This window comes from Clupea harengus, chromosome 2 (assembly GCF_900700415.2).
Source record: "Clupea harengus chromosome 2, Ch_v2.0.2, whole genome shotgun sequence".
NCBI lineage: Eukaryota > Metazoa > Chordata > Actinopteri > Clupeiformes > Clupeidae > Clupea > Clupea harengus.
The window spans coordinates 7,852,253-7,876,909 of NC_045153.1; the positions used below are offsets into that span (position 1 = coordinate 7,852,253).

Here is a 24,657-nt window from a genome sequence, read left to right on the forward strand (position 1 = left end):
TTGAGGTGCCCCATTCAAATCAACGGAACTTTTTGCAACATTCTGAAGAGCCGTATAATAAGTAAGAAATAAAGGCCTGCCCCTAATACAACCCTGCCCCAAATACAGGCTGGTGTGCTGTGCAGCCTAAGTAAATAAAAGCCCCGGCCACAATTTGAGGATTTACGGTAACCTTGTTTACAAAATGGCTGACTGCTGAGAGACAGTTTGGTATAATTTGTCAGCCATTTTGAGTGAGGCTACTAATGAGTGAGGCTTTCCTAAGTTGGTCCATGTTCACCAAATATGAAAAAATTACCACAGCCACACAGCAGAGATCAGCTGATTCCCATCCCATGTAGTAAGCAAGTTAAGTAAGTTATCTTTATTTGATCAAGAGGGACAGTGTACATTCATGAACATTAAAATGTAAATGCACCCGATTATAGCCAAAAGGCTAGTTTCCATTAGCAGTCCCCCTGCCAGAGTGAAAGAAGGCTATACAACCTAGGCAAAAAAAGGCATTAAGTGACAATACATCAAACACAAAATCCCAATACACAAGCTCCACTTAGTCCTTAACCATGGGTAGAAGGGAAAGACAGTGGGTATTCAAACAAGTGGTAAACAAAAATAATTCTACTGCTTGGAGAATTATTTTTTAATTACATTCAATGTAGAATTACATTATTCTAGGTGGAGGCTTTTTTTCCTTTTCATCATGTTGATCTTCAGCATGGAGTTCCAGGAGTGAGTCCAGTGCTGGAGACTGGAGTGGTGATTAAACCTCCTCATACTCTCTCATCCTGGTGTGAAATGCAGGCCCTTTGCTTAACTCAGTTAAGTATATTCGTCTGAATCTCAGAGTGCTACAGTAAAAACATAGTTAAAAAAAACATAGTTAAAACAGCCTATAATAAAACATAGTTAAAAGCATAATTAAAAACATAGTTAAAAACATAGTTTAATAACATAGTTTAAAAACATAGTTTACAAAGATAGTTTACAAACATAATTTAAAAACATAGCTAAAAACATAGTTAAAAAAACATAGTTAAAAACCTAGCTAAAAACATAGTTAATAACATAGTTAAGCACATGGTTAAAAACAACCTATAATAAACTACTAATAAGAAGTTTTAAAAGGTAAGAAACGCCTTTCTGAATAAAAAGGTTTTTAGGCCAGTCTTAAAATAGTCCAGTGTCTGTGTTGCCCTTAAGTGGTCAGGGAGGCTGTTCCACAGGCGAGGTGCTGCCGAGCAAAAGGCCCGGTCGCCCATGGTGCGGAGCTTGGTGTTCGGGACCCGGAAGAGCAAGCTGTTTGTGGATCTGAGGGTACGGTTGGATGTTTGGGGAGTGATGAGTTCTTGTAGGTAGGGGGGTGCATGACCATTTATGCATTGATGGGTGAGTAGTAGGACTTTATAGTCAATATGGAATGAGACAGGGAGCCAGTGTAGTAAGTGTAAAATGGGTGTTATGTGATCGTATTTCCGGACTCTCATCAGGATCCTGGCAGCGCTGTTTTGGATGTACTGCAGCTTCTGGATGTTCCTGCCAGTGATCCCAGTGAAGAGTGAATTACAGTAGTCCAGTCTTGAGGAGATAAAAGCGTGGACGAGCTTCTCAGCATCTGGCAGGGTTAAATTGGGGCGGAGTTTGGAGATGTTTTTGAGATGATAGAAGGAGGTTTTGCACAGATGTTTTATATGTTCATTAAAGGTCAGGTGAGGGTCAAACCTAACTCCTAGATTAGTGACTGTGGAGGAGAGGGGTATGACCTGACTGTCGAAGGTGAGATGAGTTATGGAGGATGACTGAACCTGGTGTGGAGTGCCAACAAGAAGGGCTTCGGTTTTGCTACTGTTTAACTGGAGAAAATGAAAAATACAGCAATTAAATATCACCGCGGTTGTTTTGAGATACTTTGTGATGTTTCTTATTAGCCGGGCAGTACAAATGCATATGAAAAGTAATTGAAGTAGTGCTAAACAATGTTCACGATACCATTTTTTTTCCGATTAGATAGATACATTTTTCATGAAATACCGACATGGTTCTTAAAGGTTGTTGTGAACAGAAAGCTAAATTGTTACTACTTCTGGAAGATCCAGAGCAGAGATGGTTAAAGCTAGCTGTCTTCGAACATTTTTTAGCACTACTTCAATTACTTTTCATATGCATTTGTACTGCTTGGCTAATAAGAAACATCACAAAGTATCTCAAAACAACCGCCGCGGTGATATTTAATTGCTGTATTACAAGTTGAGAAGGCACGTAGCAAGTCCCCACCTCTAGTTAGCAGTAGCACCTAGCTATGAAGATTGTATATCATTCACGTGAAAAAGCAAAACAGCTGATCGTAATGTCATCCATTGCGTCATCCGGAACTTCTGGCAGGCCGGAACTTTCTGTCCATGACAGCGCCACCCCAAGCATCCAGCACAGGATCAAGAGAATGACTGCCTGACAATGAAAAGGTCCAACAGGAAGGGGGGTGCAGTTGGGTTCTACCTAGGGGGTGAGTTAGTCCTATGTTTGAGAGGGGCTTGAAGGCAGACAGCAAGGCCTTGCTGCTCACAATAAACCTGGTGTCAAACGGCAGAATACAGAGCATGAAATAAAATAATGTCAGTAATATAAAGCACTTCAGTTCAAAGGTGACACAAACAGGAAAACAGCAGTTTTTGGTTTTATCAATGTGTCTGTATTGTAGACTGATAATAATAATAATAATAATAATAATCAATACCATAATCATCATTATCATCATCAGGACTTCAATTGGATTCTCCTGTGTGTGTTCTCTCTCTTTCTCCGCAGCTCCTGTGACTCTGGATCCCAACACTGCAAACCCACATTTCATCCTGTCTGAGGATCTGACCAGTGTGAGACTCAGTAAACAGAGACAGCAGCTTCCTGATAACCCAGAGAGATTTTATAGAAATATAATTTTACTGGGCTCTGAGGGCTTTAACTCAGGGACACACTGCTGGGATGTGGAGGTTGAGGACAGTGATCGCTGGTTGCTGGGTGTTAAGACAGAGTCTAGTGAAAGGGAGGGATGGAGTTTCCTCACTGGAGTCTGGTGTCTGTATCATGAAAATGGTGCATATGGACCAAACCCTCCATCCCACCCATACACTCCTCCCCTCAAAGTGAAGCAGAAACCCCAGAGGATCAGAGTGCAGCTGGACTGGGACAGAGGAAAGCTGTCATTCACTGACCCTGATAATAACACACACCTTCACACTTTCACACACACTTTCACTGAGAGAGTCTTTCCATACTTTATCACTCAGTTATCTCTGAGGATCTTACCAGTGAAGGCTGCAGTAACAGTAGAGCAGCTCAGTTAGAGTTCAGACACCTGCTGCAGTTCATCTCCTGCAGGAGGGAAACACTGAACACTGATGATCAGGCAACATTTTCATTTTTGCAATTTATTCACATAGCAAAATGCATTGGTGATATACATCCCAAAGATTAATCTGAAGTTGTGGTGGTTAATATATTTCATAGTTATTGTATTTTCATGGGGAATGCAAGAAGTAATTCAGCACTTAATTCTGATGATTGGTTATTGTGGAGATGGGACAGGAATTTCTCCTTATTTTTTAAACTTTTCATGATATGACTAGTTTTCAGAAACTGTACTATGATGGGCACCTGTTGCCTAATAACCCGATATCTTCATAACTGAAGATGAGTTCATAATGATGATTGGCTCAAAGCCATTATGGACTCAGTAAATCACTGAATAAGTACCTGTGTCACCTGTTATGATACCACTATTCAAGTCTACTTCCTGGCTGAGCATCACTGGTAGTCTTGATACTCACCTGTGTCTGCCTCTCCCTTTACTGAATATTACTGAGCCTTTTGATCAACATGTTTTCCTGTGTACCGTACTGGTCATATTTCTTTTCATGAGTGTGCACCATTGTAAAGAATAAACCTTGTTCCTTATCAAAAGCCATCCTCTTGTCAGAGTCTCCATTTATCTGTGGTATTAGAACATGAGGTATGAGATGAGATATTTTGGGGATTTACTGAGATTTGACTCTTTAGGTAAGCACTTTTTTAATGTATAATACTGTAGAGTTTCTCTCCCCTGTTCTAAATAACACTCCATCAGGACCTACCAGGCTCCATCAGGATCTATCTACTTGCTAGTGAGATTTGTCTCAAAGGGCTGTGTGTGTTTGTCAATGTTATGTGTCTGACTCATGAGTTATGTGTATATGTGTCAATCTGTGTAATCCTGTGTGTGTCTTGCGCTGTGCTGTGACTGTCTGTTAAAGGAACCCTTTGTCTGAAATAACATGTCTGTGTTTAACCCTGTCCCTGCTTCAACTGTTAATTTGCCACAGTTTGTTTGGAGCTGTAAGGCTTTGGACTCGAGAACATCTTGCCTCACCAGTGTTACTCAAGGGACACTAGGCCCTAAGTGAGTCAATGTGTGTGTGTGTGTGTGTGTGTGTGTGTGTGTGTGTGCTGTTTTATTTGTTGTCATGATTGATGGGGGGAAGATATCTGTGTAATGTTTCTTACAGGGATCCATATTAGGTATTTGCATTCCCAAATCAATGGCAGATCCCCCTTTGAATTCATGCTCTGCAAAGTAAATAACCCATTCTGTGTGCCAGAGATGACCCTGCAGTAAATACCTGGTCAGAGGGCCTTCATTTATTTCATGTAATCACTCACTCCAGCAGAAATACACTTTCTTTCATTTAATTTTGATTCTGTGTTCTATTAGACACATTTAGATTAGCACAGTATGTATCACATGGTCACATTCTCCAGAATAGATGTGAGCTATAGTGATCCCGACAAAAATAATGTTAGCTTGTCATGGAATCTAAGTGAGCAAAACACTTTCTTTTTTTTACAGGCTCAAAATCACAAACCCTCATTAACAACATAAAAGTTAAGGATACAGAGTTCTTATTGTGACATTTCATAGTTTTGCTAAATATTTAGTTGCTCTGATTCAGTTAAAATGTCACTTGTGAAAGGCTATGAAGTTATCTTTCTTTCACAATTCATGGACACATGCAAGTCCATGTTCCTGCCTAAATTGTTCAGTTGTTTGAATTGTTCAGTGCGTTTATAATTGACCAAAATCAGAAGCCCTGCCTTTGCTGGATTTGAAATTCTGTGAAAGGATTTCTTCATGCCCAGCCCATGGACATGACTCTCCGGAGCTCACAAACCTCAGCTTGTATTGGAGTGCCCTCTAGTGGACAAGAGAGGTAACTCTTTGAAAGAACATAATGGCTGAGAAAGGGCCCTATTTTTATCAGATTTTTAACGGAATGGAAATTCATTAATAACCCATACTTATTCCTCATGTATCAAAAAACGTTTTTTTTTTTTTTTTTTACGTGCTTTATGTCTGCTGTATTCGTTTTAGCCTACTAATTGGTCTGATATGTTTTACTTCATTGATTGCATTATGTCTTTTATAGTGTGTATAAATTATCTTCATACTATTTTAATCCAATGTATCTTGTTGAGTTGTCTGTTTAGCTTGTTTTGTAAAGCACAATGCAAAATCCAATTAAATCAAATCAAATGAAATACACTTATTTGCAGTGAGAACTGAGAAGAATACAAAATACTCCTGAAATGTAGAATAATCATCTAATTTTAGCCTCCTCAGTAAAGCTGGCCAGGCTAAATGCAGAAGTGGACATTTGCACGCTAAATGTGGCAGAAGGGGAAGGGAAACTAATGGGAAAATAACTAAATGTACACAGCATACACAGGGTGGATGTGCATAATACATACAAACATCATATGGTTTATTCATAATACTTACAAACCGCTTAAAACGGCTTAATGACAAAGTAATTTCAATATGGAGTCACAGTGTGTGTAAAGGCTGTTTGCTTACAGGTTCCAGAGAATCCTCCACTCATCTCCACCTGACACGTGTGTGTGTGTGTGGAGAAACAGGTTTTATTCTCCTTCCAGTGCCCCCAGCAAATCAGATGCTCCAGATCACAAACATACTGATACACTGTCCCCAACCTGCTTAGGATGGGGAGTATGGAATCATTACCTCGCTAGCCAACAACTACATATACGTCCATTGTTTTCATATGCAATACTGTTTGCCATACTGGAAAAAACTAAATATATATATATATTCATAGTATTATAAAAGGAAATACATTGAACATGCCTCCCTTTGTGTACATTCATGTAGTGACAACTTTGCAACCTCTATACAGAGGTATGTCATATCACTTATAATAGTTATAGAAAAGCATTAGCAGAGCTATGTGCTAGGATATAGAGCTGTGTGCTAGGATATATATTATATATTTCAGTGGGTTTACATGGTTGATAAGCCTATTATGGCAAAACTGAACACTGAAAAAAATAACACAACAAATCTGAGGGAAACAGCTTGCTGAACTCACTGAACCTTATTGTTTGTGTCCGCTCTTCTTGTGCAAGTGTCTACTCACGTCACCCACAGACCCACCTGGCATAGGTTAACCCATCCTAGATGTGCCCGCCCTGCCACACCTAACAGGTTTCACAACAAATTTCTTCCACCACTCCTTTGTTTGTGTTTCACCATATGACCAAGTAGTGGGTTGACCAGGTCATAATTATTGGGTGTAAAAACAGAGGAGGCTTTGACTGTGCATGTCACTGATCTGCAGTTGTGCTCCAGGCTAATGTGGAGCATGTGTTTCACACCTCCATCATACATGCCTTTGTCTTTCATGAATCTCTTGAGGGGGTAAGGGAAGGGTTCCAGCACACTTGCACCAAACACCTCCCCAGCTTTCCCCAGTGGGGAGGAAAAGGCCAAAGTTTCTATAGATCACCTAGTGCTAGATGAGGGCATGTTCTTATTAACTTCCCGTAATTATATTAATTAGATTGTAAGCTACACGTGTATTTGAATAACTCATATTTTTGTGGTTCTACATTGTAGCTGATCTACAATACTTGAGTGTTCTCTCCCCCTCTTATCCACTATTCATTTTGTATGTTTCATTTGTATACCATCTCATGGGTGTGTATTGTGTGTATACCATCTCATGTGTGTGTGTATCGTGTGTATACCATCTCATGTGTGTGTGTATTGTGTGTATACCATCTCGTGTGTATACCATCTCATGTGTGTGTGTATCGTGTGTACACCATCTCATGTGTGTGTGTATCGTGTGTATAAACTGTTCAATACAGTGAATTATATTCTGTGTGAACACACACACACACATACAATCCTCCTGTTCAGCAGGTTTTACAAGATGCTGGGAGACGATGAAGAGGATTGTACAGTGAGTTCCATTACACACACATACACACGCACGCACACACACACATACATACATTCCCACACAAACAACACACTGTTCCACCTTAATATCCTCCCTAGTGATGCAACAGACATTCTGAGCCTGCTGTTCAGCAGGTTTTACATGATGCCACACAGCAGAGAGATCAGCCCATGTAGGTGGAGGCTTTTTTCCTTCTCATCATGTTGAGCTAAAACAACCTGTCTCCAGCCAATCAGAGTCTCCAGATCTCTGCTGTAGGTGTGGAGGCTTTTGACTCGTGTGAACTCTAATGATGAAATACTGGAGGGGGTCATAAAAGGTTAATTATCTCAGAAATGTGTGTGTGCGTGTGTGTGTGTGTGTGCATGTGTGTGTGTCTGTGTGTCTGTGTGTGGGTGTGTGTGTGTGTGTTTGTGTGTGTGTGCATGCTTGTGTGTGTAGTTGTGTCTGACAGCTTGGTGAGTGGTGATAGAGGTTGGATTGCTCATGAGTGATTCTGTTTCAAGCTGACATGCTGGTTCCAGCCCTGATGTCTGACTGAGTGGTAGTGGTAGTATCCATAAGATATAAAAAGTTTTGTCTTGAAAGTATGGAGACACAAACTACATTCTAAGATCGAACACATAACTAACACAAACAAACACAAACAAACACACACAAACACAAACACACACATACACACACACACTTGACAGGTCAGTTGTCCCTAATCACACTGACTTTCACAAATAGAAAGTATTGTCTTGAAAGTATGGAGTCACAAACTACATTCTAAGCTCGAGGACTTAACCACATAATTTAACATCTACTATGTCACTAACACATTCGCACAGCATTATGGGATCAGCAGTCGTATCACACACACATACACACACACATATATACACACACACACACACACACACACACACACACACACACACACACACACACACACACACACACACACACACACATATATATACACACACACACAAACACACGCTACACAGTCCCCACCTGATGGGTCAGTCTGACATTCTGAACAAAGTCCCGTAGGTGCTGGGGACACTGCCACTGGCATTACAGTTTTTTTTTTTTGTGTGTTTTGCAAATCACTGTGTGTATTGTTTTGCAAAAAGTGTGAGGTTGACATGTGCATAGCATAGCAATAGTCTTAAGATTGCCGCCCTGCCCCATAGAGCAGAGGGACAGCGGAGAGCAGCCTTTCACAGAGCAAGCACACACACAGAAACACACACAGAGCAAGCACACACACAGAAACACACACAGAGCAAGCACACACACAGAAACACACACAGAGCAAGCACACACACAGAAACACACACAGAGCAAGCACACACACAGAAACACACACAGAGCAAGCACACACACAGAAACACACACAGAGCAAGCACACACACAGAAACACACACAGAGCAAGCACACACACAGAAACACACACAGAGCAAGCACACACACAGAAACACACACAGAGCAAGCACACACACAGAAACACACACAGAGCAAGCACACACACAGAGCAAGCACACACACAGAAACACACACGAATCAAATTACTCCAGAACAGCACTATAATTATAATGAGTCTAGTTCATTCATACACATACATTCACAATTGAATCGCTACTTAGCATATTAAATAAAGTAAGATATATTTTGCTACAAAGCACAGATGTATTGAGCTTTCTGCACCACAGCGCCATTTGGATCTGGTGGGGCAGTGCCCCACGTGCCACTAATGTAGAAATGCCACTGGTGCTGTCAATGTTTGCAGCCTAAAGGGACTGAACCTGAGGGTAAATACATGTAACGCTTTTTTTAAATGTGAATTGTCTGATTGGGTGTGTGTGGAAGTGTGTGTGTGGAAGTTTGTGTGTGTGTGGAAGAGAGAGAGAGAGAGAGAGGAAACAGTAGCGACACTGTCCAATCAGAAGCCTTTATGACTTTACCTGAGCTCCTCCCTCAGAAACTCTTCATGTGAATGAGGAAGTGAATTTGAGAGACATGTTGCTGTTCAGTTCCATTTAACACATCGTACTAACAGAGCATATGCTATCTTTATGGGAAAGGATCATAAACAGGAAACAGCAGCTGTGAAGACTGGAATATTATCTTGGAGTCTCGTTTAATTTCAGTGAATTTTCGGTCAATTGAAAGTGAAAGAAGAGACTGCCAGGCATAACTGTAGAGCAACTGCAACTACCAGACAAAATGGCATCCAAGGCCTTTTCAGAAGAGGATTTATCTTGTCCTGTGTGCTACAATATCTACAAGGATCCTGTTATTCTGACCTGCACTCACAGCATCTGTAACACCTGCCTGCAGAAGTTCTGGGAAACCAAAGGTTCCAGGGAATGTCCAATCTGAGGGAGAAGGAGCTCAAAGGAGATTTATCCTCTCAATCTCGTTCTAAAGAACCTGTGTGAGACTTTCCAACAGGAGAGAAGTCAGAGAGAACCATTCTGCAGTCTGCACCGTTCTGAACTCAAGCTTTGCTGTGAAGATGACAAACAGCTTGTGTGTTTGGTGTGTCGAGACTCAAAACTCCACAAGAACCACAACTTCAGTCCTATCAGTGAAGCAGCACTTGTGTTCAATTGTTTTTATACTGTATTGTCAGTGACGTTGGACAATCATATGGATTTTCTTTAAAAAACTTCACCCAGAAAACCACCTCAGCAGATAGCGGTGTGGTTGCTGTAGTGTTCAAACCACTAGGTGTCATCAGGTCCCTTATCTCATCTTTCTTCTCTACCGTTGAACCTTCTTCCATGACCTCCTCTCCATGAGTCTGTACCTACTGTACAAAACACCTGTTACAAATACAGTTATTACATTGTCTGGAATACTGTTGAAATCACCTTGATAAAAGTATGAAAATTATTGTACACAGCATACATGGTGTTAATGTGCATAATACATACAAACATAATATGGTATATACATGATGTATACCAAATTGGTAGGAGAAAAGTAGGGGACAGAGCATTCAAGTATTGTAGAGATTACGACATCATCCCACAGCGAAGATAGTCCCCCCCCCCAACAATCATGCACAAATAAATCATTTTTAATAATATAGTAATATTAAATAAAAGCCCGACAACACAAGCGGTGCTTTTTAAGTGTTGAAAAATCATGATCCCCCTATTCCTCAAAGTGGTTTAGTTCACATGCTATTTCCAACAGGCGGGGCTATCGTCAGCTCCCTGTTTCAGTCAATCAGCCCAGTAGCCTACACCATGAGTTGGCAGCAGGCAGCCCCCGGACCAATTCTGGCCCGCCAGCATTTTTTTTTTTTGAAAAAAGGAAGTTTCTTTTGTGGTTCATGTAGCAATCTGTGTTTTTAAGAAAAAGGAAGTTTCTTTTGTGGTTGATGCAGCAATCTGTCTTTATTCCAGTGAAGTGCGCAATCTTTATTCCAGTAAAGTGTGCAATCTTAATTCCAGGAAAGGGCAGTAACGAAGCACGTGGAACATACCCCGGATTCAGTGGTGCAGATCTGAACAACAAGCATCTCCAATACTGTTTAAGACACCTCCTAGGCTTTTTAATGTAAATGAGCTAGGCTTCAAATGAAAACAGGTCTGGCAACCTTTTGCTGTTCTGTATGATAATCAGGTTTCACTGACTGAGATGGTTCTCAATGGCCTACTCCATTCCTATACTATGATTAATTGCAGTCGCTCGCACCTCAGCTTGCTTCCTGACCCCAGGTGTCTGAGCAAATCCAGTGTGGGGACCTTTCCTTTGTTACCATGATACGATTGCAATTTTGGAGATTATGCTGGCCAACTTTTGGTGCACAGCAGCTGCTTGATCATGAATCTCATGCTCACTCAGAGGATATACTGTAATTTCTTACATCAGTCATAATCATTGTTATGCAATGCACAGCACCAGCACCAGCACCAGCACCAGCACCAACAAAATTTAGGTTGAAACGCGCAGAACTGGTGCCAGATAAGGCACCGGCCCGGCACCGGCCCGGCACCGGCACCATGTTGGTGTAAACGAGGTATATGGCTTCCGGGAGGGCTCGCCCCTCCATGCTTTTGTCATAAGAAATGGACGTAAAAGGTTATAAGAACGTCATACAGCTTCGACATTCTGTCAAGATGGCTCACGTTCAGTGCAACAACTTCGCTCTTTGAAAGAAACTCCTTTTTAGTCGCCGTACTAATGTAGATAAATTGACAACAAAACAATTAGGACTTTCTAGACCAAATCTATCCATTCAACAGGTTTCTACAAAGGGAGGGAATTCCTACATCCAAGAATTGGAACGAAAGAAAATCGCGGTCGTGAAGTGGCTAACGCGGCCTGTATTTCTATATACCACTGTCACTTTTCATAGGTTTCACAGTGTGAATGTTCGCTTCTTGCATTAACACTGAATTATTTTTTATGTGATGACTTATTTTGCTTTTGTAAGCCAATACCTTTAAGATCAGTCAATAAATATGGTTGGTTTTTACTTATATGTTGCCCCCTTTTTTATGTTGTTACTGGACATATCATGTGTCCTGTTAAGCTATGTTACATCATACAACATTTGAGACATGTGGATAATGAAAAAGTGGGATAATTTAATGTGGAGCCACATCATGTTTGCTTATGAAGGCTCCTGGATGCAACTTTCTTCCATAGTTTTCCACCTGTAACTTGCTACTCTAGCTATGTATCTAGAGGGGAAATATTACTGTTGTGTGTTGTGTCCATCTAGTGGACAAAAAGGTATTGCTGTACGAGTTAATCAGCTAACTTAATGTACCTCCTGAATGGGTCGCCTTAATCATTATAAAAAAAATTGCCCCCCCTGAGAATTTTTTCAGGAGCCACCACTGGCAAACACTGAACACTGATGATCAGGCACCATTTTTATTTTTTGCAATTTGTTCTGGCAGCACAACACGATTTATTCACATGCATGGTGATATACATGAATGATTCATCTGAAGTTGTGGTGGTTATTATATTTCATAGTTATTGTATTTTCATGGGGAATGCAAGAAGTAATCTGGTCAATTCAGCACTTCATTCTGATGATTGGTTATGGAGGAGATGGGACAGGAATTTCTCCTTATTTTTTTCATGAAATTACTAGTTTTCAGAAACTCTACCATGATGGGCACCTGTTGCCTAATAACCTGATATCTTCATGCCTGACCTGCTGTGGAGATGCATTTATAATGATGATTGGCTCAAAGATTAGGTTTGAGATATACAAATAAATGATTAGATTATTAGTTAGGTCTTGTTCTCATTAAATACATTCATAATCGGTGCCATGTTAATTATATAGGGTAATATATTCATATTAAAAGAACCTACATCGTCCATCTGCTCCTGAGTCTGCTCTCTTTTATCTGGCCTCAACGGCCCCGACATCACCTGTGTGGGAATAGACATTTCAGGCTTCTTTGAAGCTCCATTCGGATGTTAATCAGAGTTTCTCTCCCCTGTTCTAAATAACACTCCATCAGGACCTACCAGGATCCATCGGCTCTATTTGAGCTCCATTAGGGGCATTTGCTCCATACGGGTCTACTTGCCACTGAGTAAAATGTAAAATCCCAAGAGAATCAAGAGAGTGCCGGTGGTGACAAAGGGTGTATGAAAAGGATCTTGGGCTTTTTCATTCGAATGTGGAAATTGATTATGTGTGTGTGTGTGTGTCTGTGTTATGTGTCTGACCCATGGGTTACTGTATGTGTGTGTGTCAATCTGTGTTATCCTGTGTGTGCCATGTGCTGCGCTGTGACTGTCTGTTAAAGGAACCCTTTGACTGAAATAACATGTCTGTGTTGAACCCTGTCCCTGCTTCAACCGTTAATTTGCCACAGTTTGTTTGGAGCTGTAAGACTTTGGACTCGAGAACATCTTGCCTCACTTGTGTTACTCAAGGGACACTACGCCCTAAGTGAGTCAATGTGTGTGTGTGTGTGTGTGTGTGCTGTTCCATTTGTTGTCATGATTAATGTGGGGAATTCATGTGTGTAATGTTTGTTACAGGGATCCATATTAGGTATTTCCATTCCTCATAAAAATTAAGTTAAATGTGTTTGAGTGTGTTCAAGTTGAACTCTTCTGTGTTCTCTTGAGGTATCCTCTGCGTAACAGGTAAAGGAGTCCGCCCCACAGTCACCGCTGCAGGCACCCCTGCTGATACTGTCAGTGTGCAAAACAACTGCACACAGCACACTGAATCGTAAGGCTGTGTAGACTGCATGTGTGAGTGTGTGTGAGGGGCTGTTATCTTGGAGCATGGTTGTGAAGGTCAGGTGGCCAGTTTCCTTGCAAGGCAGTATAGGTGGGTAGTTTATGAATCAAGTACTGTAAAGCAACTGCAGTCAATGGAGAAAATCTTCCAGATCTTTCTCCTGTCCCATATGTTGCGAAATCTTCAAAGATCCTGTAAATCTGCCATGTAGTCACAGTATTTGTGAAATGTGTCTCGAGCAGTTCTGGAAAACCAGAGGATTCAGGATTCAGTCCAGTTAAATGTCCAGTTTGCAGGAATAGTTTTTCAAAAGAACCCCCTCCACTTAACCTGCATCTAAAGACCCTGTGTGAGACTAAAGAGACTGTGTGAGGCCCCATTTGTTATCTTGTCCTGAATCCAGCTAGTATAGCCTGTTACTGTTGCACTGAATCTTTCATTTTCATTTGAGATGATTAGATTGGACACAAAACCTACTGTACCCAAAACACTCCCTTTGACAGATATGCACTTAAAAGACTTGAAAAATAGTAAATAAGATGTTTCGCTCGTGAAAGGCTTTTTAATGCACTTCAATCCAGGATGAGATGAAAGTTCTTCTGAGAGAAAGTAAGAATGATACTTGTGTCAAACACTAACATTTCGATAAAGGAGTGTCACATTGTGTGTGTGTGTGTGTTTGTGTGTGTGTGTGTGTTTGTGTGTGTTTGCGTGTGTGAGAGAGAGAGAGAGAGAGAGAGAGAGAGAGAGAGAGAGGAAACAGTTGCAGTACTGTCCAACGAGAAGCCTTTATGACTTTATCTGACCCCTCCCTCAGAAAGTCCTCATGTGAATGAGGAAGTGAAGTTGAGAGACATGTTGCTGTTCAGTTCCATTTGACACATCGTCCTGACGGAGCATATGCTATCTATATGAGAAAGGATCATAAACAGGAAACAGTGGCTGTGCTTTTGTCTCGTTAATATCAGTGAATTTTCTAGTTCAGGCTGACCCGAGTTTTTAGTCAATTAAAAGTGAAAGCAAAGACTGTCAGGCATAACTGCAACTGCAACTACCAGACAAAATGGCATCCAAGTCCTTTTCAGAAGAGGATTTCTCCTGTCCTGTGTGCTACAATATCTACAAGGATCCTGTTCTTCTGACCTGTACTCACAGCATCTGTAACACCTGCCTGCAGCAGTTCTGGGAAACCAAAGGGTCCAGGGAATGTCCAATCTGCAGGACAAGTTGCTCAAAAGAAAAGTATCCTCTCAACCTGAAACTAAAGAACCTGTGTGAGACTTTCCAACAGGAGAGAATTCAGGGAGAAGCATTCTGCAGTCTGCACCGTTCTGAACTCAAGCTTTTCTGTGAAGATGACAAACAGCTTGTGTGTTTGGTGTGTCGAGACTCAAAACTCCACAAGAACCACAACTTCAGCCCTATCAGTGAAGCAGCACTTGAGCGTAAGGTAAGATTAGTGGCTATCAATTGTTTACATTTAGTCAGTGACGATGGACAACCATATCGATTTTCTTGGAAAAACTTCACCCAGAAACCCAGTTCAGCAGATAGTCGTTTAGTGGCTGTAGTATTCATTCCGAACCACTAGGTGTGATCATGTCTCTTATCTCATCTTTCCTCTCTACCGTTGAACCTTCTTGCATGACCTCCTCTCCATGAGTCTGTACCTACTGTAGAAAACACCTGTTACAATTACAGTTATTATACAGTTATTGTACGTCGCTTTGGACAAAAGCGTCTGCTAAATGACTAAATGTAACTGTATATCGTCTTGAATGCAGTTAAAATTTCATGTTGTACGCACAGTTTCTCCTCGTCAGTAAAAATGACTGAGTGTTAGTCACAGTTATCACCCACATCATCAGGGACATCAGTGCCCAGACTGATAGGAGAACCAGTTTCACAAAGAATGTTCAAGTTCTTCTCCATTTAAAGTTCAGTACTGACCAATGAGAAGTCACCATTCACAGGGCCATATCCTCAGACTCAACTTACCTGAAGAAGATAAAGAACCTAAGAGGCATTTCTCAAAACTTCATCCTCTGTGTCATTCTGGAAGTGAATGCACTGTTTATACAGAAACTATAAATTAGCAATAGTTTCATCAATTTGCAATGGTAAAGCCTAAGGTCTTGTGAGATTAAGGATTCATAACATTAAGGCAGGATAAAGTACAGGAGCAACTAATAGCAGTGAAAACAGCTACATTTTAGGGTGACCACAACTATTGGAGAAAATGGCTTCCTTTCTCAGAGTCTGATTTCTCCTGTCCTGTGTGCTGTGAAATCTTCAAGAATCCCATTCTTCTCACATGTAGTCACAGTGTGTGTAAAGTCTGCTTACAGCAGTTCTGGGAGCCTAAAGGATCCAGGGAATGTCCAGTATGCAGGAGAACATCCTCCTCTTAACCTCTTCTCCATGAGTCTGTACCTACTGTATAAAACACCTCTTACAATTACAGTTATTATATTGTCATAAACACAGTTAAAATCACCTTCATCAAGATATCAACATTCACTGAATACATTGTTTCATTGTAACAATTTTAGACTGTGTTTGACCTTTGCACAGTAATTGGTAATACCTCATTCAGAATGTAGCTTGTTAATCAATTAATTAAACATTCATAATCACTTAATAATGTATTTATAAAGAAATGTTTTAACATTAATTATGGGTATAAAACAATAGATAATGAAATTACATAATATTCATAATGACATAATTGCTACTGTGCTGTGCTGGCTTAAAGTAAAATCTGACTGTAAGCAACTTTCATTATCAGTATAAATGTTACATATGATATTCCCATCTTTTAAAAAATAAGACAGCACACAGAAGGCAAGAAAAGAACACATGTACAATTCATATTTCAATTTAAGGCCAGCATGTTATGTTTCACATTTAACAAAGAGCTTGTATTATTAAGAACTAAGAAAAACAGTTTCATGAATTCATTTGATTCCCTTGGCATGAAGTCTTGAAACATTATGTTTAAGAATATCTTAAAAATGTATATGTATGTATGTGTGAGTGTTATATATATAAATAGGTCATCCTCAAAGCACTATTAACACTGCAGTGAGCAGAGGCATTTAATAGATCACAATCAGTTACCAAGTCAAACATGTTAATAATTAGTGTTCTAAATCTAGCATCCAGACATGTGGAGGTACGTATGTTGACAGTCAATACCTAAATAATGTGTTAATTCATAACAGGAAGAACTGAAGATCAAACTGGAGCCCTTACAGAAGAAGCTGGACAACTTTAAACAAGTTAAAACAACCAGTGATAAAACTGCCCAACACATAAGAGTAAGAGTTATGGATTGTTTCTTTTAAAACAACTCTACATAAAACATAAATTAATATCATACTGTATATTAACTAAGACACCTTTATGTGATGACATGTGGTATTACAGGTCCAGGCCCAACACACAGAGAGGCAGATCAAGGAGGAGTTTGAGAAGCTTCACCAGTTTCTACGACATAAAGAGGCAGCCAGGTTAGCTGCACTGAGGGAGGAAGAGGAGCAGAAGGGTCAGATGATGAAGGAGAAGATTGAGAAGATGAGCAGAGAGATCTCATCTCTTTCAGACACAATCAGAGCCATAGAGAAGGAGATGGCTGATGACATCACATTCCTGCAGGTAGGGCCCATGCTTTATCTTTGTAAGTAAACCTCATGCTTATGATGAGATGAAGGGAAAGATCCAAACTTACACTACTAACACCCTCACACACACACGTAAGCAAACAAACTGTTGGTACACCTGGAATTTGTCCATGGTGTGATTTTAATCAGGAATTTGCGTAAACAGTCAGCCTCTCTTCCAATCAATCCGTAACTTTAGCCTGATGTCACCTTTACTACGCCCCCTGAACTAGTGGACATTCTTACTGTCACGGGACTGACAGAGGAAGAGATGTAGTTTGATGGAACAGAGTTTATTGTGGACGAACAGCCAATTAACACACAGGACAGACCAACAGGTTGAAGGAGACACAGACGTTGAGGAACAGATCCTCTCACACGTTGATACACGTGGACAAACCCACGGAGGGGCGCAGGCTCTAAGCGCTGGCAGCAAACTAAGGAAACTAGCACTTGGCGCAGAAAGTAAAAGGCGAACTCTCAAAACGAACAAAACTAAACGCTGCAGCGTTCAGGCCACTAGCAAGCTGTTTATCTTGTGAGTAGTAGCATGCTAACATTAGATAGGTGACTCAGACACCTCGCAAATCCTATCAGATGTATTTTTCAGTTACAATAAAGGGGTTTTTACATTGTACAGTGTCTATTTCTCGGTAACTTTTGCTGTGCTGTCAGTTATGCATGAAAGGCAATTTGATTGGCTGACGCATGCATTGCCTCTCGAAAAGTCGAACATTTTTTAACTGTTGCCGCAAGCAACGCATGAAACGCAACGCAACGGAACCCAACAGAGCCACAATTCAGTTCGGCAAAGGATGACGTCACCCCATTCAAAGTGAATGGGGATGCGTCAACATTGCCGGATCAACGCATTCCGACGCAACCGTGTGAATGGTAGATAAGTGCTGAAGGGGGTGTGGCCGGAGCGGAGCTCAGCAGGAACGTGACAATTACATGCATTACTAGCCATTTCCCTCTTCTAACCTGGCATCATAATCACACAGATTACACATACATTGCTCTTAGCATAGCCACACACACACAAGGAGAAGACTTTGTGCTTCACATAGACTCGTCCTTTGTTCACATCACATGTATGTTCACAGACGTGCACACACAGGTACGTGGAAATGAGGAACACACACACATTCTTTCTGGAACGCACCCAGCAGTGCACACTCAAGCACACTGGAGCACACACACACCCTCTCTTTCACACACACACACACACACACACACACACACACACACACACACACACACACACACACACACACACACACACACACACACTCACATACACACTCACATACACACACACACACACTCCCCTTTAGTTTTTAGTCAAATAGGCTATCCACACATCATTTTTATATTCTGACTGACTTGATAATGATGCCTAACCCATCTTCCTCTTTAATTTCACAGAACTACAAGAGCATAGTGGAGAGGTGAGTGATCTGCTTCCTGTTTCTCCCTTCTCTGTGTTTCTGAACTCAAACCCACAGCAGCACTGACTCCTGAATGTTATTCCAGAGCCCAGTGCACACTGCAGGATCCAGAGAAGGTTTCAGGACCTCTGATCAATGTGGCAAAACACCTGGGCAACCTGAAGTTCAGAGTCTGGGAGGAGATGAAGGAGATTGTTCAATACAGTGAGTTCTGTTGCGCTCCACACAAATCTGCTCTCTAAGGTTAAGTGACACCACAGACATTCTGAGCTGCAGGCTGAGCTCTTTGCTGTTCAGCAGGTTTTACATGAGGCCACACAGCAGAGAGATCAGCTGATTCCCATCCCATGTAGGTGGAGGCTTTTTTCCTTTTCGTCGTGTTGATCTTCAGCATGGAGTTCCAGGAGTGAGTCCAGTGCTGGAGACTGGAGTGGTGATCAAACCTCCTCATACTCTCTCATCCTGCCTGGTGTGACATGCAGGCCCTTTGCTCAACTCAGTTAACGCCAAAACAGGGGCTTCATCATCAGTGTAGCCAGGAACGGGATAGAGAACAGATGGCTACAGGGTAATTTTAGTGCTCAGTCAATAATTTCAGTTTAAGGATTGTAATTAAAATGATGTAGTTTTACAAAAAAAAAAAATTGCCCGGCTGGCACAAATTTGCCCTCCGTTACAAAAACTGTTATCCACACACGGCAAACGCATTGCTTCACGTACAAACACTGACACACTGGAAAGAAGACTGTTTTTATTTTGTTATGAAAACATTTATTTTGTACATGAGTTGGTGCACAAACTTAGTACGAGATGATGTTGTATGAAGCGTAAGAGGTTACCAGCAACTTGTTGATTGTGCTTCACCTGGCGTGCATGTCCGACGAGAAAAATAGATGCCGCCAGGAAACATGGGAATGTTTATTTGGTTGTTTATTTTGGAGTTGGCCAGGTTCATTCTGGTTATGGCAGTGGGGATGGCGGAAGTCGCCTTGATCAAACGGCTTCTGCATTTTATCTTTTCATTTTGCCTGAAAGGAATAATCCAAATGCTTCTCTCTAAAATCTGCTGATTGCACATAGAACAACCTTATACTATTGTATCAAAGTCTGTCCTGTCCTTTGAGTGTTTATTGATTGTTAAGTGTACCCCTCTGGTTGTAAATGGTGCTGGTCACCTGTGTATATGCATCCTTGGGCCTCATTTATAAAATGTTGCGTAGAAACCATCCTACATTTTATCTCAGACGTTTTCTGAAATGGTCGTAAGTGTTATTCACAGAAAACGAACGTACGCCCAAAAAAACATGTGTACGCCATTCCTGCGTTTATAAATCACAAATGATCGTGGAATTGTGCGCAGCTGAATCTCCGCCCTCAAAACGCCCCTACTTAATCCAATTAGCATATTCTCAATGCACAAACAGAGCGCATCCTCAATGCACAAACTCAATGTGACAATGGCAAGCAAGAAAGAAACATGTAAAAAGAAGAATTATAGTGAGGCTGAAATCGACGTTCTGCTGATGGAAAAGCAGATGCGGGCCAAAACATTGTTCGAAAGCCTGTCGGATGGCGTAATGGCAAAAGCAAAGTATGTGGCATGGTAGAAGACACGTCTCCGAAGCACCAGCGCCCGCACCTGTGGCACGAGCAGCACCAGAAGCCGCATCTGAGGCAGCAGCACCTGCTGCACCAGCATCGGGGCCTCGTCGGCCATCACCAGCTTCCTCTTCTCATTTACAAAGGGACTTGAATGAGTCTGTTAGTGAGGTTGTTGCCGAACTCTGTCCGCTATTGAGGGTTCTTTGAACAAACGTGCCTAAATAAAACATTCTGAAGAAAATGAACATGTGTGCATTTATTCTTATACTGTTGGTATAATTGGTGAATCAGCTCCCGTCTTCTCAGCGCAGTGATGTGCGTGTTCCAGCCAGCTGGGATGGGAGGGTGGTCATCTTGGTCCATGCACATTTCGTCTTCTCCTAGCTCTATGCCATGGCTTAGACAGATGTTGTGTAGCACACAACAGGCTAGGATGATCTAGCAAACCTTTTTGGGCTCATATAGCAGTCTCCCTCCCGATGCATCCAAACATCGCCACCTTCCCTTCAGTATGCCCATGCTGCGCTCCACTACCGACCACGCACGGGCATGTGCTGTATTGAAGTGGGCTTCCTAGGCTGTCTGAGTGTGCGCAATCGTGGTGAGAAGCCATTGGGAACCCTGTTTTACGCTGAAAATCCTCTTTCACATTCCGCAGTTGCTGGGCACTGTATGGACATGTAATACATTTCGGACATAGAGGGATAATATCCTCTAACAACGCCAATGCAGCCATATCTCCTACTGAAAACTATCAGGCTTTTTATAGGCTATAAATTGAGCGAAATGTTTTACACCTGTGGAATTAAAATGAATACCTATTAGACGTGAATTTCATTCATGTATGAATTATTCAAATGGTTTAATTGATTTTATTGAGCGAAACATTCATTTGGCCTTTTACCATTAGACCTAATGGTGATGGTGGTGGTCAGTGTGACGATGATGATGATGAAACTGCGTGTCGGCTGCTCGGAGAGTTCCGAATTCCTGCAGTACTCCAGTATTGCCACAAGGAAATGTACTTACACGAACTAGAACCAGACGTAGAGATACGTCCTTTTCTACGTCTAAGACGGTTTTTATAAATCTGTACTTAGACGTGGATTTGATCGCACGAACACTCTAAGATCAAATCTGTGCGTACGTACGTTTTATAAATGAGGCCCCTTGTCTTATCAGGGCCCCATTCGTCGTAAGGGCTGAAGCTAAGTTAATCAATTGTCCTTTTAGCCCGTTAACATTAGCGAGCTGATTGAGAACAGCAAATATCGGTTTGTCAACGGCTCATCCGCGGTTAATGTGGTTAATTTCAACCAGGCTAAACTTATCAGGGCAATTGCGCGTGCACGTCCTACTTCAAAAGGCAGGAAAGGTTGATCGCCAAAACAATGATTTTCTAACGGTATAATGGTTCTAAACTCAAAGAAAAGGGCTCTTTTTTTCTCCGCTGGCGAGCAGGAGATGAACATGAACGCTTATGAAGAATACAAGACCATAATCATGGCAAAATTCAACACCGCCACCGCTGTGAGAGCAAGGCAAGAGGCGGTGTGTTGGGATGTTTATAGGATCTATGTATGACAACATGATGGCAAGTGTGGACTGGTATTAAGGATACCGCTACCGGTTAGTAACTGCAAGGTTGCTTGTTCGATTCCCCTCACCTCCTACCTCAGTGTAGTTTTACATTTCCTTGTAAGTCGCTTTGAATAAAAGCGTCTGTTAAATGACAAAATGTAAATGTATTAATAAAAAATGCAATAAATTGGCAGTGAAAATAAATTGTGTGTATTTCTCTCTATTCTTATCATGAGTCCACCTTAATCATTTCCTACAATAAGGATATGCTATTGTGTACTAATAACACTGTCATATAATTATGAGTGCTTTGTTCTCCGCATCGCCGACACTACAAAAATGTACCACTCGCAAAATAGCGCAAGACAGTCAATGTTCGGCTGTGGTAATCTGCCTCTGAGCTTTGGACTCCGCTCAATGCTGTTACAACACCCTCACACTCACACACACACACGTCAGAATGGAAATAACAATATAAGTAGTCATCATCTTGACTGAATTCTCATGTGTGTGTTCTCTCTCTGTCTCTGTAGCTCCTGTGACTCTGGATCCCAACACTGCATACCCAGGTCTCATCCTATCTGAGGATCTGACCAGTGTAAGATTCAGTAATGAGACACAGCAGCTTCCTGATAACCCAGAGAGATTTGATTATTGGGCCAACGTCCTGGGCTCTGAGGGCTTTAACTCAGGGACACACTGGTGGGATGTGGAGGTTGGGGACAATATTAATTGGGATGTGGGTATTATGACTGAGGTGGCTGGGAGGAAGGGGGAGATTGGCAATTCGAGGGGATGTTGGTTTGTAAACTATAATAATGTTGAATATACAGCATTGTCTACCGCCTTTCCTTGGGTGTTTCATAGCAAGGCAGGTTCTCCCATCAGAGTGGAGCAGAAACTCCAGAGGATCAGAGTGCAGCTGGACTGGAACAGAGGAAGGCTGTCATTCTTTGACCCTGATAATGACACACATCTGTACACTTTCACAGACACTTTCACTGAGAGAGTCATTCCATTCTTTGGTTCTCAGTGTACACGTGTCCCACTGAAGGCCTCTGTCAGGGTCAATCAGTGAAAGAGCCAGTGGAGTCACTCTGGTTTCCTCTGGTGATTACTATCAGCCATGCACTTGTACAGATGTGGTAACAGATCAATGTCATTCACTGATGGAGGCTCTTAGTGTCTGGGCCCGTATCTCTTATCAAATATATCGCATGAGTAGATTTTGTGATGGAATTAATTCTGCATTATTGTTTGTGTCATTAGTATGCTGTTTCTGTAATCTGAATTAATGAACTAATAACTAATGAATGCTGTCTGTTGATTTCTATACTTTAGTAGGGGATGTGTTGCTTTTACCAGTAGTTGTTTGTCCACTAGGCTGTTAAAGGCCTTTTGACTATAGCCACAATAGTTTGATTCATTTTTTTCAAAGGTGCTGGGGGGAAGGTATTATGGAAATGTTTCAGTTCAATGTCATGGACAGCACTATGATGGTGAAGGTTATATTGGATCTAGAGAAGTGTTCTGAGGTAAATTCATTTCTGTATGTACTATGTGACTTTCTGCAAACGTGTGATTCTATCGCTAATAAACTTTAAAATGGATTCCAAAAATCTTTCTCACCTGTTTCATTTAAGGTGATTTTCACAACATGGCAATACTGACACCTTGTGGACATGACATGTTCCTGCATCCTGGTCATACTGAGGTAAATGTGAGGGGAGAGAATCTCCAGTCAGTGAGAGAAATGAAGGGAGAAATGGGACAGTCTGAATTTCACAAGCCGTGTGTGTGTGTGTGTGTGTGTATGTGTGTGTGTGTGTGTGTTGGGGGGGGGGGGGGGGTGGTATGTGTGTAGACTATTAACAATCAGTATAACAACCAGTGTGGGTCGAATATTACCAAACAGTATAACCACTTGGATATTCATGATAACAATCTATTAAAACTACTATACTACTACAAAATGATGTACACTATTGATATGAAGTACATGAGGTGCACTCGCTGTGGGAACTCTCTGTGTGTGTATCTGTGTGTGTGTCTCTGTGTGTGTGTGCATGTGAGTGTGTGCAGTTTGTAAACCTAAGAGACTTCTCCCTCCTTGGATTCCACTAGAGACCAGTAGGTGTGATGTCTGTGCTCTGTTTGTACACAGCTCTGGTTCCCTCCTCTAGTCCTTGCCTGAGTCGTTTCTGTAAAAGAAGCAATGATGCTGCAGCCGGTGTCCCCAGCCAATCAGAGTCTCAACATCTCTCCAGCAGGTGTGGAGGCGGAGCAGGTGGGCGCCCTCTGGTGATTTAAGAAGTGAACTCATATTTTCCCCTTGATTCATTCATTGAGTCCTCATGCACTCCAGAGAGCCTCTCCCATGAATAGCACTCACTGTCTGACAAACACTGAATGGATCCTGTGTAAATGTCCTCAGATATTCTCATCATTGACTTCTAGGATGCATCATGGAGTTCACATTTCCATATGTCATCAAACTACGGATATCCCATTAACATGGCTTTAAGACACCTGTGTGAGACTATTTTTACCGGACAGAGGTCATGAAGCTCCAGTGGCTGAGGGGCCCTGCAGTCTGCATGAAGTGCACTTCAAAGCCTTCTATCTGGAGGATTAACAGTCTGTGTCATGTTTATTCAGGCAAACAAAAAACATAAAAACCACAACTTCAGTCCCTTAGAAGAAGCAGCACAGGAATATAAGGTAAGTGTCAATTGTAATTTTGTATGTGTGATACAATAATCTGTTCCATCTGTTTTAATTCATGTAAATAAATGAGCTGAAATTGATTTCACCACCAAATGCAAAGGCAGTTGTTTGAGTAGTAA

The 24,657-nt window shown here is 41.5% G+C and overlaps 1 protein-coding gene across 1 annotated transcript; it reads left to right on the forward strand.

Moving 5' to 3' along the window:
* The first annotated feature begins 14,391 nt into the window (after nt 1-14,391).
* On the forward strand, nt 14,392-24,268 carry LOC122133325 (nuclear factor 7, brain-like). The gene is made up of 5 exons (XM_042709271.1): nt 14,392-14,965; nt 16,740-16,835; nt 16,945-17,000; nt 23,995-24,098; nt 24,246-24,268. Exons 1-5 carry the CDS (start codon nt 14,579-14,581, stop codon nt 24,266-24,268), a joined length of 666 nt encoding a protein of 221 aa, XP_042565205.1. The 5' UTR covers nt 14,392-14,578.
* Nucleotides 24,269-24,657: the final 389 nt, after the last annotated feature.

Excerpts from the sequence above, each read along its gene's own strand:
- LOC122133325 (XM_042709271.1), top strand. The coding sequence starts at position 14,579 with ATGGCATCCAAGTCCTTTTCAGAAGAGGATTTCTCCTGTCCTGTGTGC. Across the intron at positions 17,001-23,994 it reads GAGTTTGAGAAGCTTCACCA|TCCTTGCCTGAGTCGTTTCT; the intron begins GTTTCTACGACA and ends TCCCTCCTCTAG. Across the intron at positions 24,099-24,245 it reads CAGGTGTGGAGGCGGAGCAG|ATATTCTCATCATTGACTTC; the intron begins GTGGGCGCCCTC and ends AAATGTCCTCAG.